This window comes from Artemia franciscana, chromosome 8, assembly GCF_032884065.1.
Source record: "Artemia franciscana chromosome 8, ASM3288406v1, whole genome shotgun sequence".
NCBI lineage: Eukaryota > Metazoa > Arthropoda > Branchiopoda > Anostraca > Artemiidae > Artemia > Artemia franciscana.
The window spans coordinates 41,348,006-41,362,604 of NC_088870.1; the positions used below are offsets into that span (position 1 = coordinate 41,348,006).

The following is a 14,599-nucleotide window of genomic DNA, read 5'->3' on the forward strand; positions in this document are numbered from 1 at the left end:
ATGTATGCACGAGCTGCCTATACAAGAATTTGGCCTATAAAAAAGCTGACCTTTCTTTGCCAAATTGCCACTGCCCTGAAATTAGTTCATAATATGGGCTTTTTACATCTAGCAATATCATCTCATTCCATTCACATTGTTAGCCCTACTCAGGCAAAACTGGGCAATTTCGAGTTTGCCATCCACGCCCGAGGCGAGTTGAAAAATTGTCTTTATGTTCAGCGCCCTTGGGATGTGTTTAAGAATATTTACTGGAGATGGATGTCACCAGAAGTAATGGAAAGAAAAGTGCCTACAAAAGAATCGGATATTTTTTCTTTGTGTATGGTGGCAAAAGAAGTTATTGCAGGAAAACTGCCATGGGAAGACAAAAATTTAAAAGATGTGCTTGATTTGATAAGTCAAAAAATGAAAGAATCTAAAAATTGCAATAAAAACAATCCTGTCATCAGTGTTGGACAGTTTCCCACACTTATCCGAAGGCTGTTAAGAGCTGGGCTGAAATTCTAAGAATCAATAGATTGCTTTAAAAGGAAAATCAGAAGCTTAATGCCGGTCAGGATTTGAAATAAGAGCTCTGAGACATGAGTTCCTACTAAATTTCAAATTTCATTAAGATCTGGTCACCTGTTCTTAAGTTAAAATACCTCAATTTTTCTAATTTTTCCAAACTAACAACCCCTAGCTCCCCTAAAGAGAACGGATCCGTTCCAATTATGTCAATCACGTAGCTATGCCTTGTGCTTATTCTTCCCATGAAGTTTCAACCCGATCTCTCCATTCTAAGCGTTTTCCAAGATTTCCGGTTTCCCCCTCCAGCTCCCCCCAATGTCACCGGATCTGGTAGGGATTTAAAATGACAGTTCTAAAGCACAAGATGCTTCTAAAGATCAAATTTCATTAAGATCTAATCACCCATTCGTAAGTTACAAATACCTCATTTTTTCTATTTTTTCCGAATTACCCCCTCCCAACTCCACCAAAGAGAGCGGATCGTTTCCGTCACATATCTTGGACTTGTGATTATTCTAACCACCAAGTTTCATCCTGATCTCTTCGCTTTAAGCGTTTTCCAAGATTTTCGTCCCCCCCAAGTGACATTGGATCCGGTCAGGATTTAAAATAAGAGATCTGAGTCACGAGCTCCTTTTAAATATGAAATTTCATTAAGATCTGATCACTCCTCCGTAAGTTAAAAATACCTCCTTTTTTCTTTTTAGAAAGAAAACTCGAGAAAAAAAATTAACCGAGAAAACTCGATTAGTCCTTCATTAAAATCAAACCTTTTAACGTGTAATCACAATAACATACATTTTATATATCTTTGAGTCTAGTTTCTTTGCTTGGTCCAACCCCCCCCCCCAATAGAGTTCAACTTCATTGTGATCTTAGGGTGAGCGTTTTGTTGCTCTGCATAAATACTTAGAAAGAACTCATCTTTTTCTAATCTCAATTACAAACAATCTTTGTTCTAATAAAATATTAAATAGTAAACGAACAGCAAATGGTTTATTTGTAAAACACACTGGTTATTGAAAATAAGGGTTTTAGGGAAAATCACACGTTCTTAGCTTTTCCCTACACTAGTTAGACAGGCTAACACGGTCCCATCTCACTTCTTACCACTTATAGACAAACTTAAATGTTTACTAAGGCCTTCGCTATGTACAAGAACTTAAATAGGGATAATTCCGGTAAAAATATGCCGTCAACTTTTGCTTGCACTGCAAGAGTTTCCTTGAACTGATATATGAAGCGACTATAATCAGAAATGTTTCTCCTGAACGGAATGCAGGGAATTTTCGGCACTTTGAAAAAGGATTTGATTTTTTACAGTTATGAAGTATAAAGGCGTCCGATATGTTTGTTTTTGGAAAAATTACCTTTAACATCTCCGCGCCTAAAATTGAATCAGTAAAGAAAAAGCAAGACATATAAAGAAATTTCGTATAGGAATTCTGGTAAGTATACCCAGTGTAAAACTTCCCTTGAAAAGTTCATCCCCCCCCCCGAAATTTCCCTCTCTATGGAAAAATTTTGTCCTTTTTCTGCCACTCTAGAAAAACCCCAAATTAACTCCTAAATATTCTCTTTAAATGAGCACTGAAGATTCAGTTTGCTTACCTTTTTCATCAGTTGGCCGTTTTGAATTCTCTGATTATTCAATTCCTCTTCTACTGCCTCAAGCTTACATTTTAATTCGTTGGTTTCAAATTCGACGAGAGAGGGTGTGGGCCCCGATGCAATACTCGTATCTAAAATGCTTCTTCGAAACACGCTTTGAGGCTATAAATAAAACAAAAAAATAAAGGGAAGGGAATTATTTATGTCACCAAATAGACATTGCTAGAGATTTATGAGTGGCCGTTATATATTTACCATGAACAGAAAATAGGTATTGATACCTGGGAAAATCCAGAGTACCCACAGAACTATAGCAAAAATTCTGACAGTCCTTTCTTCGGCCCCCCAAAATAATCCCAACATACATGGACAACAACAGTGGCAGTCTGCTAAAACAAACATACATTTTTACGAAATTTTTACTTTGGTAAATAATAAAACAAAGGAACAAATAATAGTAAGTTATTTGTTCACGTAAAAAATAATAGTAAGCTAGATTTTTAATTATGAAAAAAGAACTTGCAAATTAATTACACTGATCAGCACAGTTAAACCCTTTTCCATCTTTTTTCAAATAATGCGGTCCTGCTCAAATGTGTGCCGATATTCTTTTTGTAATTTCAAATACATGATTATAATTCAGGTCCAGCTCCAGCTCTGTCCATTCCAGTTTAACGAAAGACTTTCGACGACCACCTTTCGCCAGGTACTCGATGTCTTGATTCCCTAATTTTGAAACAAGACACCTAGGAAATTAAATATTTTTCAAATACACATTTTAACAATGAATTAAAGTATATGCCAGGAGTCTTTCTATAAACTACAGTTTTCGTGCAATTTGTTAAACAGTTTAATTATGTTCTACGGTGTGCTTATGAATAAACTGCTCTTATGTAGTAAATTATTATCCACGATCTCATATAGAGGAAGGACTTTGGCAATCCCTTGTCTATCTGCTGAGCCAAAAGCCTGTTCAGAATCGACGAAAATCAACCACTAATGGTATCTGTAAATCTAAACGTTCTTCTATGATATTACAAAAGCTCTTTACGCTAAAGCTTTTAATTGTTTTAAAAAGTAGAATTGTGACAAAGAGTACTTTACTAATACGCTCCTTACTTTCAGCTAAAAAAATTAGTTTTTTTTATTTAATTTCTTAACGTTTTTGAATTAATGCATGTTTGGTCTTGGCTCTCTGCACATAAATTATTAAAATGAAATTTATATATTAATTCTTTTTTTGGCTAAATGGCTTTCTCTTAGTTTTGATCAGACGATTTTGAGAAATAAGGGGTGGAGAAGGAGGCCTAGTTGCCCTCCAATTTTTCGGTTACTTAAAAAGGCAACTAGAACTTTTAATTTTTAACGAACGTTCTTATTAGTAAAAAATATACGTTACTTAAAAATTAACTTACGTATCAAACTTTCATAACCTTATATTTTTATTATGTATACGAGGGGGTTTGTACCCTCGTTAATACCTCGCTCTCTACACTAAATCGTAAGTTTCGTCCCAATTCTTTAAGAATGACCCCTGAATCAGAAAGGCCGTAGAATAAATAGTTGAAATTACTAAAAATACTTTAGCATAAAGAGCAAGGTATTTATCTCCTCCTAAAACCTCGCTCTTTATGCTAAAGTATTTTTAGAACCCCTCATATGCGTAATAATCTCTGTTCGTTTTAAGTTTCAATGCTACTTCTTCCTTTCATTTGAAAAAACGTTTTCATGTTTATTTTTCATTGTTTTCTTATAGTAATGCTAGAGAATCCTGCACCCTTGTCATTGAATTTTTCTTCCCCCATGACAGATTCCTCCAAGGAAAGTTCCTCCAACATAGCCCCCCCCCCATCCCCAACCCCAAACAAAATAAAATCCCCCTGAAAACGTCTGTACACTTCCCAATAACCATTACTATATGTAAACACTGGTCAAAGTTTGTAACTTGCAGCCCCTCCCCCAGGGATTGTGGGGGAGTAAGTCATCCCCAAAGACATAGTTATTATGGTTTCGACTATGCTGAACAAAATGGCTATCTCAAAATTTTGATCCGTTGACTTTGGGAAAAAATGAGCGTGGGAGGGGGCCTAGATGCCCTCCAATTTTTTTGGTCACTTAAAAAGGGCACTAGAGCTTTTCATTTCCATTAGAATGAGCCCTCTTGCAACATTCTAGGACCACTTGGTCGATACGATGACCCCTGGGGAAAAGAAAAAAAAAAACAAAAAAAACAAACAAACAAATAAATACGCACCCGTGATTTGTCTTCTGGCAAAAAATACAAAATTCAACATTTTTTTAGATAGGAGCTTCAAACTTCTACAGTAGGGTTTTCTGATACGCTGAATCTGATGGTGTCATTTTCGTTAAGATCCTACGACTTTTAGGGGGTTTTCCCCGCTATTTTCCTAAATAAGGCAAATTTCCTCAGGCTCGTAACTTTTGATGGGTAAGACTAAACTTGATGAAACTTATATATTTAAAATCAGCATTAAAATGCAATTCTTTTGATGTAGCTATTGATATCAAAATTCAATGTTTTAAAGTTTTGGTTACTATTTAGCCGGGTCGCTCCTTACTACAGTTCGTTGCCACGAACTGTTTGATACAAAGTTCAAGTACTCTTTTTAAGAGTCAAAAGTCATTGGAGGATAAACAGCCCTCCTCTTTAGCTCATTATTTTCCGATTACTTCCAATCAAAATTTAGAATAGCCATTTTGTTCAACATAGCTGAACAGTCTTGTCACTATATCTCTAGGGCTATTACGTAGATCAATCCCCCACAGTTATGCAATTGGCCCATTATATTTTGCCCATTCAAAATATTCATTGCCCATTCATTGCCCATTTCAAGACGCACTGTAACTGGTTGTCAATAAAAGCATCTCAGCAATATCAGAAGAAAGTCCGAGGGTATTACGTTCAAAGTTGCGAGGTTACTTCTATTACTACTTCTTCTCTTAAAATTTAACTAAATCAAAAGAGAGTAATTGTATCCAAGATGTCAAAGAGCATAGATAGAATTTTTTGCGAGTGGTATTAAGTTTTATTTTAGTTTTTACTTTATTTTAGTTTATAGTCTGAAAAGTCTATATCAATAAAAAACGATCAGAAATTAATTAAAAAATAAACTTTTTCCCCAGAATAAGCTTCTCAAAGAAAAGTAAAGAACTCTGTTAAACCACAAATGAGTAAAAACAGAATCAAATAATCTACCAAGCGTGAAACTACCATAAATCAGTATCGATAAATAAATCAAACCCAAAACGAACAGGAATTAAATAAATAACCTATTAAAACTCGAAAAGAGCAGAAATTACCACGATTACGGCTCAAAACCCTGTGCCTTCACAAGGCCAGAATATAATTTGTATTTTATTGAAAAAAAAATATTTTCACTTTTATAATTCTAATGCACGAAACAAAGAAAAGAAAGATTATAATAAATGAAAAATAAAACCAAATAGGTGAGAAAAACAAATATTTTATTAGCCAGTAGCAAACTAAGGAAACGAAAATAAAGCAAATATTTCGACAAGGACCTCTGTCAAGTCGTCCTCAGTGCTCATTAAAAATAAAACACAAAAGATTAAATTCAAAAGGTTAAATTTTTTTTTTTTTTTTTTTTTTTTGCGATAAGACCTTTTCTCCGAAAGCTAATCTTATTTAAAGGTAATCGCCACTTAAGAATTCAAACTGGTGAAAAGCCCAACAAGTGTGACAGAAGCCCGGAGAATTTCCGTTCAAAAAGTCAACACTAGAGAATCCACAGCAGTGAAAAGCCACACAAGTGTGACATATGTGCGAAGAATTTTAATATATATATAGAAAAATATAGAAGAAAAATATATAGCAAACAAAACATCTATGTAAACTTAAGAGTAATAATTCTTTGTATATAACTCTTTTCTATGTCGTATGTTTCAAAAATCTGTTTTCCTTTTTACACTGTCATTCTCTTAAGTTCTTTTAGCATTTTAGTAAAAGTTTTTTTAAGAATCATTCGATTCACTCGATGGAGCAACCTGTGTTCCCAAAAAAATAAACTATAAAATACATTTATTCCAATTTAATCTAGGCTCCTAAAATGGTCATAAGCTACCCAAAGCCATACAAAGTTAAAATTTAAACGTACTGTTTATTGCCATTCTGAGATTAATGAAGGTTATCTCTAGAATTTTGTCTTTATTTTTTGCATGCTTCTCTGAATTTACTATCTCTTTATTCAATATCTAGTTTACTTAAGAATAGCGTTCATGTGTGTGTCTAGTTAGATTGATGTGTCCAAAACACGCGCCAGGCTAGATTTGCCCCAGCAGCTTATAAAATTCGACATTGTAGTAAGAGGTTACAACTGAATAGCCAGTTCTATAACCCGAAACGTCGTATCCCTATTTCCGAATTCTGCCTGTCAGGAAGCTTCTTTTTTTGCTATATGTAACATTTGTGCTTAAAAGTGATGTCAATATGTATGACTGGCTTGACTTCCATTTCTCGCCGGAAATATATGTTTTGGTATTGAAGTGTTGCTGGACCTGCAGGTGAACGCTCCTTAAGCGAGAGCAAAGTCTGGTTTGTCATTTCAGTTTTAAACAACCTTAACTAATCAATAACTTTAAATTGCTCAAATCAGTTTAAAAAACCAGTTAGAATCAGTTTTAAGTTAAATCATCTTAAATAAGTCTGGTTTGTCACTTCAGTTTTAAACAACCTTAACTATCAATTCAATAACTTTAAATTGGCTCAAATCAGTTTAAATTAACCAGTTAGAATCAGTTTTAAGTTAAATCATTTTAAATAAAATCAGTTTAAATAACCTTTAAGTTGGCTTAAAAGTCTTACACTTAATTCCGGAAAGCTCATACCTACTGCTCAAATTATTTTATACTTGTTTTAGTGTTTACCGTTTTTTTTTATAACTCATTGAAATTAATATCGGTGGCGAATTATTCAAAACGCTTCTGGAGATACATGTTCTGTCGGAATCTTGTAATTTTTGGAAACGAGAATTTCTTGTATTGTAAATACATTTCACTTAAAAGGATAAACAGAATAGCTACTGGAGCTTATTCCCTAATTCTTATATTTTTGTGTTCTCCTATGGTTTCCATATTTCAAGAAAAAAAAAGACAAATTTGGTATCGTTCTACAACTGAGATACAGCTTTATCCATTTGCCGAATTAGACTTTTTAAACTTGGTGTACTAATTTACTTTTTTTTTTTTTTTTTTTTTATTGAAAAAAGATTAAATGAGCTATAAATATATACAATATATGTGCTTTTATGCATTCCCTGTTGGATGCATGTTGAGGCTAGGTCAGCATTTGTTGAAAATTGCTGGCTGATATTATTTTATTTATTTAGCTATAGGCAATTTAAAGATTTGGAATATTATCTTTTTCTATTAAACGGTTTTTTTGGAGCAGAAAAACTTAATGATACACAATGCTGAAAACAGAAGACTTATTTGCAAAAAGAGATTAGCTTCACAAGCAGAGTGAAAAAAAAATAATTTTTCTTTCTTTTTTAAGATAAATCTTAATTTTGTAATCTTAAAAGCATCTGCTTAATGCCAGATATCAACTTTGACAAGAACAAATATTAAATTTTTTTGTGGGCTGCAGCTATATAAATGTCTGTTTCTCTGAGTATGTCATGTTTTTTAAATAGCGTTCGCTCGAAATGGCTCAAAGTATTCCATTGCAGTTTAATTAACAATGTATTTTTCGCGTTTTACAAGGAACCGTTGTAATTTACTTAACTTCATTGTAAATGACTTTCTTCCTGTTACATTTGAATATGTAATGCGTAAAGCTTTAAAAGCTTTACGCATTGTAATGTAAGGTATATTTTACTTCGTAAAATAAGCATGATAATATAAAAATAAAAGAATAATTAAATTATAGTTTTAAATAAAACTTTATAGTTTTAAATAAAAACCCTAATACCGATTTTGTTCAAATTGGAATATTACTATATTGTGATAACAAGAACCAAGGGTGGGCCCAAACGTCTGAATATGAATTGTTCCGTTCCTTTGATTTCATTAGTGGGTTTTCATTCCTTGTTTTTATTTTTGAAGGTATATTCATTTATATATACAAAAATTAAGAAACAATGGCAATGATTGGGGTGAAAAATTCTGTATCTGTATGTCCAATTACATTGTGGGTCCTGGCATAGTGACGGTGGTAGTAGTAGGTATGTGCTTGCTCTGTGTTAAAATAAATTTTATGCGAAAACTACGGAATACGCCAGAATATATCCATCTTATTGATCTATTCATTGTACTTTTGTATTTGTGGTTCATCCCTCCCTCCAAGACAGAATACGGTTCCCCCCATTAGACTAAATGCCGTACTTTTTTCCCTGAAAAATAATTTTGGGGCATTCCAACAATACGATATTGGCCTGTCCAGAAGTACTTTTATCCTTTTAGTAATTTTTTTCGGGGGGTATTTCCCGTGGTAGGGAGAGGGTAGTACTTTCTGCGGGCGTATATTACATTTTCTTGTTTCAGTAAAGAAAAGGTCCGTAATGTGGAACGGATTTTTGTTCTCGCTTTCTGTTGATTCTGGATTTAAGCATAGGTATGTCTCTTTTTCAGACCAACAGCGAAATTATGCTTGTTCAGAATTATTTATTATATTTTGGTAGCTAATACATTCCATTGATGTTATCTGAATTTGATATTTTGAACCCTAGTTTTCATCTTTCTCGTCTTCTGCCTATCTTTGCTGTTTCCCCAAAGTGTATTTGATTTTTATTGGGTGGAGTTAACCTGACCTGTTTTGAAAATGTTTCGTTTTTGTGTAAATATGCTTGATTCGAGAAAATAAATGATTATTGATTTTTAATAAATATGGATATTATTAATTTCCTTCTCGATCTTTCTATTATCACATCAGAACTTTTATATATATGTATCTATATATGAATGAATCAATGTATTTTGAAACCCATCAATAACACAAAGGCATGGCGATGGAGTATACAAAAAAAAAGAAAGACACATTCAAAAATAGGAACAAATATATACAAAATAAAAACACGAATAAACTAGATTTTTAAGAAAACTAAACTCATCCAAGTGTGGCAAACTTCTTTTGACGACAATTTTACATAAAAATTATCCAGCTGCACGATCGGGTCGAGAACTCCATAATTTTGTTTCAGTACGGAGCTACGGGACCATATCGGAACACTCGAAAGGAACTCCGCATAACGAAAAACTAGCTTTCTAATCTGCTTCTTACCACTTTCATTCAGAATAACTGAACGGAGCTAAGTACAAAACATGGGGAAGAACAACAGCATTATACATTTACGCGAGGAGCTTTTTTGTCATATTTGTTTGCGACAGCACTAAAGAAGCACAAGCATCCTGGATTTTTTTTTCAGTTCTAGCCACCAATAACTTTCTTGTTGAAGATATTGAATCTCCAATAGGTAGACCTAGGTAAATAAGGTTTTGAGATGGGGCAACGAATACTCCACCAAGATTCACTGAAGTTGAAGCCAGCATAGACGGGCAATTACATAGAAGAACTTGGTATTTCCCAGTGTTAAGATTCAAACTAATCTATCTAAATTCACTCTAAATCACATTAAAACTCTCCTCTAGACTAGACACTGACCGAATCAAGTTCAGCAAGTCATCTGAGTAACATAATACTGACGTGTTAGTCGCTTTTACAACACACGAAATCGGTATGCTATCTTGAGCTGGCAGTGTAGCATTATTATACACCATCGGTGACGTAATTGCGCCCTGTTTAATACCTATATACACAGGGATATCAACCAGGACGATTGACCCCTCAATTTTCAGGCGCACCTTTAGGTGGCGATACATATAAAACAGCGAACCGACAAAATCAATTGCAACCCCACGCCTAATCAGCTCCAACATCACCTGTGAATGAATCAATGAACCAAATGCATTAGTAATATCATACGCACTAACAACCAAAATTTCTCCTTTCCCAACAGAATCTACCAATACCGAACAAAGGGATCTCAGTGCCTGGAAGCACCCAAGCCCCCGCTGAAAACCGAACTGGAAGGGGGGCATCTTACAAATCCTCTGAACATCATGAATAATCAACAGCTCAAAAATTTTTGATAATACGCTCGACACCGCAATAGGACGATACGAATTACAACTAAAACTTGATTTACCATTTTTATAAAATTGGTGTAATTACCCCAATACAAAGATTATCAGGCACAACCTCCAAACAAAATATCATCTGAAATAACAAAGCCAAATGCTCAAAAAACAAGGCACTACCCAATTCCAAATGTCACGCACAAAGCCCAGTCCAGACGATGATTTTTTCTTCAGTTTTCTTACTATATCTTTAATTATGCCAGACGAGACAACAACCCTGCCTGTTTTCGGCTTTGTCTGTAAAAATTTTTTTCAGTCTCTTTATCAAATTCAACTTGAGCGTTAATATCGGGGCACTTTAATTAATCAGAAAAATGACAAACCCAATCAGATACAGGAATAACTCCAGAGCTCAGAATACTAGAAGGACTTGGACGTAGCTTCCATATCAAATTGGTATTTTCAGCAATTTTGTTAGCACTATTAATTTTCACCTCTGCCATGTGCAGACTTAGTTCACGGTTGAATTTGCACTTGCAAAATATACGAACTGAATCCACAGCGCCATATCTTGACCTGCCACACTCGTTTCAGATTCTCAGCCAAAACTTTGAGTCAGAGCACGCTTTATGAAGAAGAGGGTTAGAAGGCCAACCAAATTTTCGGTTTTTGCTGTAACGGACTCTGCACATTTCAAAGCATGCATAATCTCTGCAAAATAGATATTTAATTGAAGACGGATCTCTGGCTCACCACAACTTGAATTTACCTAGAGGAGGTGAAATGGTAGTCTTGTCTTATCAAGGATCTCGTCACTAACTCGCTGAAACAGAGAGGGATCTGCCAACATTTCTATTCGTCTGCAACCATTCAAATTATTTAACTTAGTTATACAAAAACACGATCTTTAAAAACAACAAACCGTGATTAAGCAAAACTAAAATTGATAAACAATACGAAGATTATAGGACCTGTGGTACATGTTATAAAAATCATGAAACATGTGTTGAGAATATGAGGAAACAATCATAACTTCAATAAATCAGCTGTGAATATTCAATGAAATTGTGTTTATTCCAAGCCTTGATTGGTTTTAAAATAGAAGTATGTTTATTTTTAGATCCATTTTCATAGAAATAAACGTGTTCATTTTACGCGGTGTAATATAAATATTATGCTGCAGTTTCTTGTTTTGAGTCAGAAGCTCATAAAGCATTGAAATATATATATATATATATATATATATATATATATATATATATATATAAGAGATGACCATGAAAAACGTTCATTTTAAAATAACCAAAATTCACGGATTCTTGGAGAAATGATTTTTTTTTATGAAGAATGGATTACGTATTGGTCTCATTAATATTGTATGCAGTTTCCCTGTTGATCTGTATCTATCAGATGAGCATGGATTTGGTACCTGAGTAGTGAGTCAACTACCGCTTATGTAATAACTGTAAGATCATATATAATAAGATCATGCGGTAAAAATAAAAATAAAAATTTTCAGCTCAGAATAAAAGGGGTAAGTTGTCCAATTTGTTTTTCAAGATGTAATTTCATAAGAAATCCAAATTATTAAAATAAGAAGATCGGCAAATAAAACAAAAGAGAGAATATTGCAACCCTGTAGGACGACAGGGCAAATTGCTAGTCATGTATGGTGCCTCTGCTATTCCATTGGCCATACTTTCTTTGTCAAAGAGTGTAAAGCATGACAGATGAACTTATTCTAAAGATGGTCAAGTTGTTTAAGAAATCAAAAAAAAAAAAGTACCAACTAAAGATAGTAAAGGATATAAGAATTGAAAATAACCAAAAAATTTCGTCCTATATACATCCAATAGCCAATACATAACATGATTTAAAAAGTTTCGAATACCCGAAGCATGTCAAGAATATTTCTCATAATACATGTTTTTAAAGCCAAACTCCAATGTTCTTCAGGTTGATTGATTATGAGTTATTTTTTTTATTATTTATCTTTATATTGCTATAGTATCGGTTGTTTTTTTCATTTATCAAATTCCGTCAGGATTTTGACCTATGGTCTTATTTATGTATGTTTTTTTCCCATAAAAAATAACGTTGAAGTACAAACGACGATGAAACAGAGAAAAAAAAAATAATAAAGTGCCTGCACATGCTGTATGGCAATAGACCAATTCAACTTTTTCAGAAAGGAAAAAATTAAAAGAGGTTCCAAACTAAAATATGTAAACACTGAATTTAAAATTTTGCTGATAACTTTTCATCACATTTTAGCATCAAAATCTCTTACTTTATATTCAGTATTTGTTTGTATCTTCTTCTTTGAAATAAAGGCATTCGGGCGCGAAGACACTAACACCTTTCCTTTTTTTGCATTAAATGTAGGATGTCACATCGCTGTAATGCGTTCCATCGGGCAATATGTTTGTAAGTAAACATTAAATGGAACCAATTGCTCAGGTCGTGGTGTCACTGTATTTCGGTTGGAGTTAGGCATTAAACCTGGAAAGACTTTTTTGTTCACTTGAAATTTTACAGTTTAAATAAAACTATTGACACTTAAGAGATGCCTGCCCTAAAACTATTACTTATTTAGTTTTTCAAACCAAAAAAAACAAATAGATTTTAGGGACGAACTAAAATTTGAATCTTTAGTAAAACACTAGCTGTAGGAGTTTTTATGTTAAAGCCTGAAACCAAGAACTTGTCAAAACAGCACCATTCGTAACTGAAAAAAAACTGGTATATACATCACTTTAAGCAATCGTTTAAAACTTTCATTTCTGGTTTGATAAAGCAAAATGATTTTTCTAACAGTTTAAAATAAGAACTATCTAGGCATAAAATATAGCTTCACGAAATTCGGCCTTTCGACGGGTCTCATTAAATGTCTTGGCATGCTATCTATTGTTTGAATTGATAGATGTCTCTCAAATACGGAAGTTTAAATTCTACTTTCATTATTTCTTCTCACAAAATTTTGTTGGAAAAGGTTTGTGTAAATTTTGACAGTAATTATACATGGATAATTGTTCGATTCTGAATTTTCTGCTGCTAAACTCTTATATTTTACTGACATGATTTGATTTTCAAGTTTATCTTCAGACTTTTTGTATTAAGGGGTGATAAAAACAAAAAAAATTCTGAGAGTGTTGTCAGCCAATCCCCACCAGTCTAGTCCTAATAATTGGGGAATCTAAATGGATATTTGTCATATATAAAATCAGAGGCCTATTAACCATGTTTTAAATGATATATTAGCCCAGAGGAAAAAACCATTAACCACAACAGTTCCTATCTGCAGTGCTGATACCCATTTCATGGCTTGACAGTCAAGTACTTCAATGAAGGGGCTAGCCATTCTGTTCTTTATGTATCTTTCCTGTTTATTTTCCCCAGATTTCTCCTTTGATTTGTAAGTGGAATAATTATTATATTTAGAATGAATATTGTAAAAGGTTCTGAGTAAAGTCTTTACCTTGTCCCTGCACCAATTGCCTAAAAGAATCTGACATTTATTTAATTTGTTTGAAAACCAATAGTACATTCTGCATACCAGTGTTGTCATATTCTTTGGTGTGTCCACCAACATACAGCAAATCATAAATAATAACAGTTAAAATATTAGAGAATTTTGATTGATAAAGAGCTCAGCTTTAATTTACATTTACTGTTTATAGCTGTCAGGGCCAGTCAAACTCTTGGTTCATCTAGAAAATACCAAGGGAGTTTAGGACCTACTAAGCCCCTGAACAACTCCAAACACCTACAGTTTAGGGAAAGCTTAAAGAAGCTGAAACTGCCTACTTTGACCTTAGGAGAAAGCATAGAGATATATTAATAATGAAGAAACTTTGGATACAGATGCAGGAAATGCCCAGTAAAATTCTAGTTGATTGGCTTGCTATCTCAGAAAAGGGTTAGGTTAGAAAAATGAAACTTTCAAGGATAGGTCTACAGGCTAAAGTATGACCCAGGAAGGTATTTTGAAGTACCTTCCTCCACTCCTTGTCTTTCTATAGGACCCTGACCTTTGATGACCTTCAAAAATATATGTGTTATAAAAGTTAAATCTTGCAAAATAGATCTTCTGCTTGAATGAAGTACAATAAAATTGTTTTCAGCTTCACAACTTTGCACAATCCCACTTTAGGCTATAAGGTTTTAAAGATATACAAATACATTTCCTAAATTAAAAAAAAACAAACAACATTGATATGGCTCTGAATTCTACTCAAATAACCAGAATTGCATTTTCAGAACTAAAGGCAGAGAAAAAGCAACTGGTAACTGAAAATTAAGGTAAAATGTTGTTTTGTCAAAATTTCAATACTGTCATGTAGGCAAATTTCAGGGCTCT

At 33.5% G+C, this 14,599-nt stretch overlaps 1 protein-coding gene across 1 annotated transcript; it reads left to right on the forward strand.

The window, feature by feature from the left end:
- Positions 1 to 510, forward strand: LOC136030677 (inactive serine/threonine-protein kinase TEX14-like). The gene has a single exon (XM_065709744.1). The coding sequence runs from the start codon at positions 1 to 3 to the stop codon at positions 508 to 510; it is 510 nt and encodes a 169-aa protein (XP_065565816.1).
- The last annotated feature ends 14,089 nt before the right edge of the window (positions 511 to 14,599 follow it).

Bases quoted from the DNA above. Each gene is read 5' to 3' on its own strand.
- LOC136030677 (XM_065709744.1), top strand. From the start codon at position 1: ATGTATGCACGAGCTGCCTATACAAGAATTTGGCCTATAAAAAAGCTG.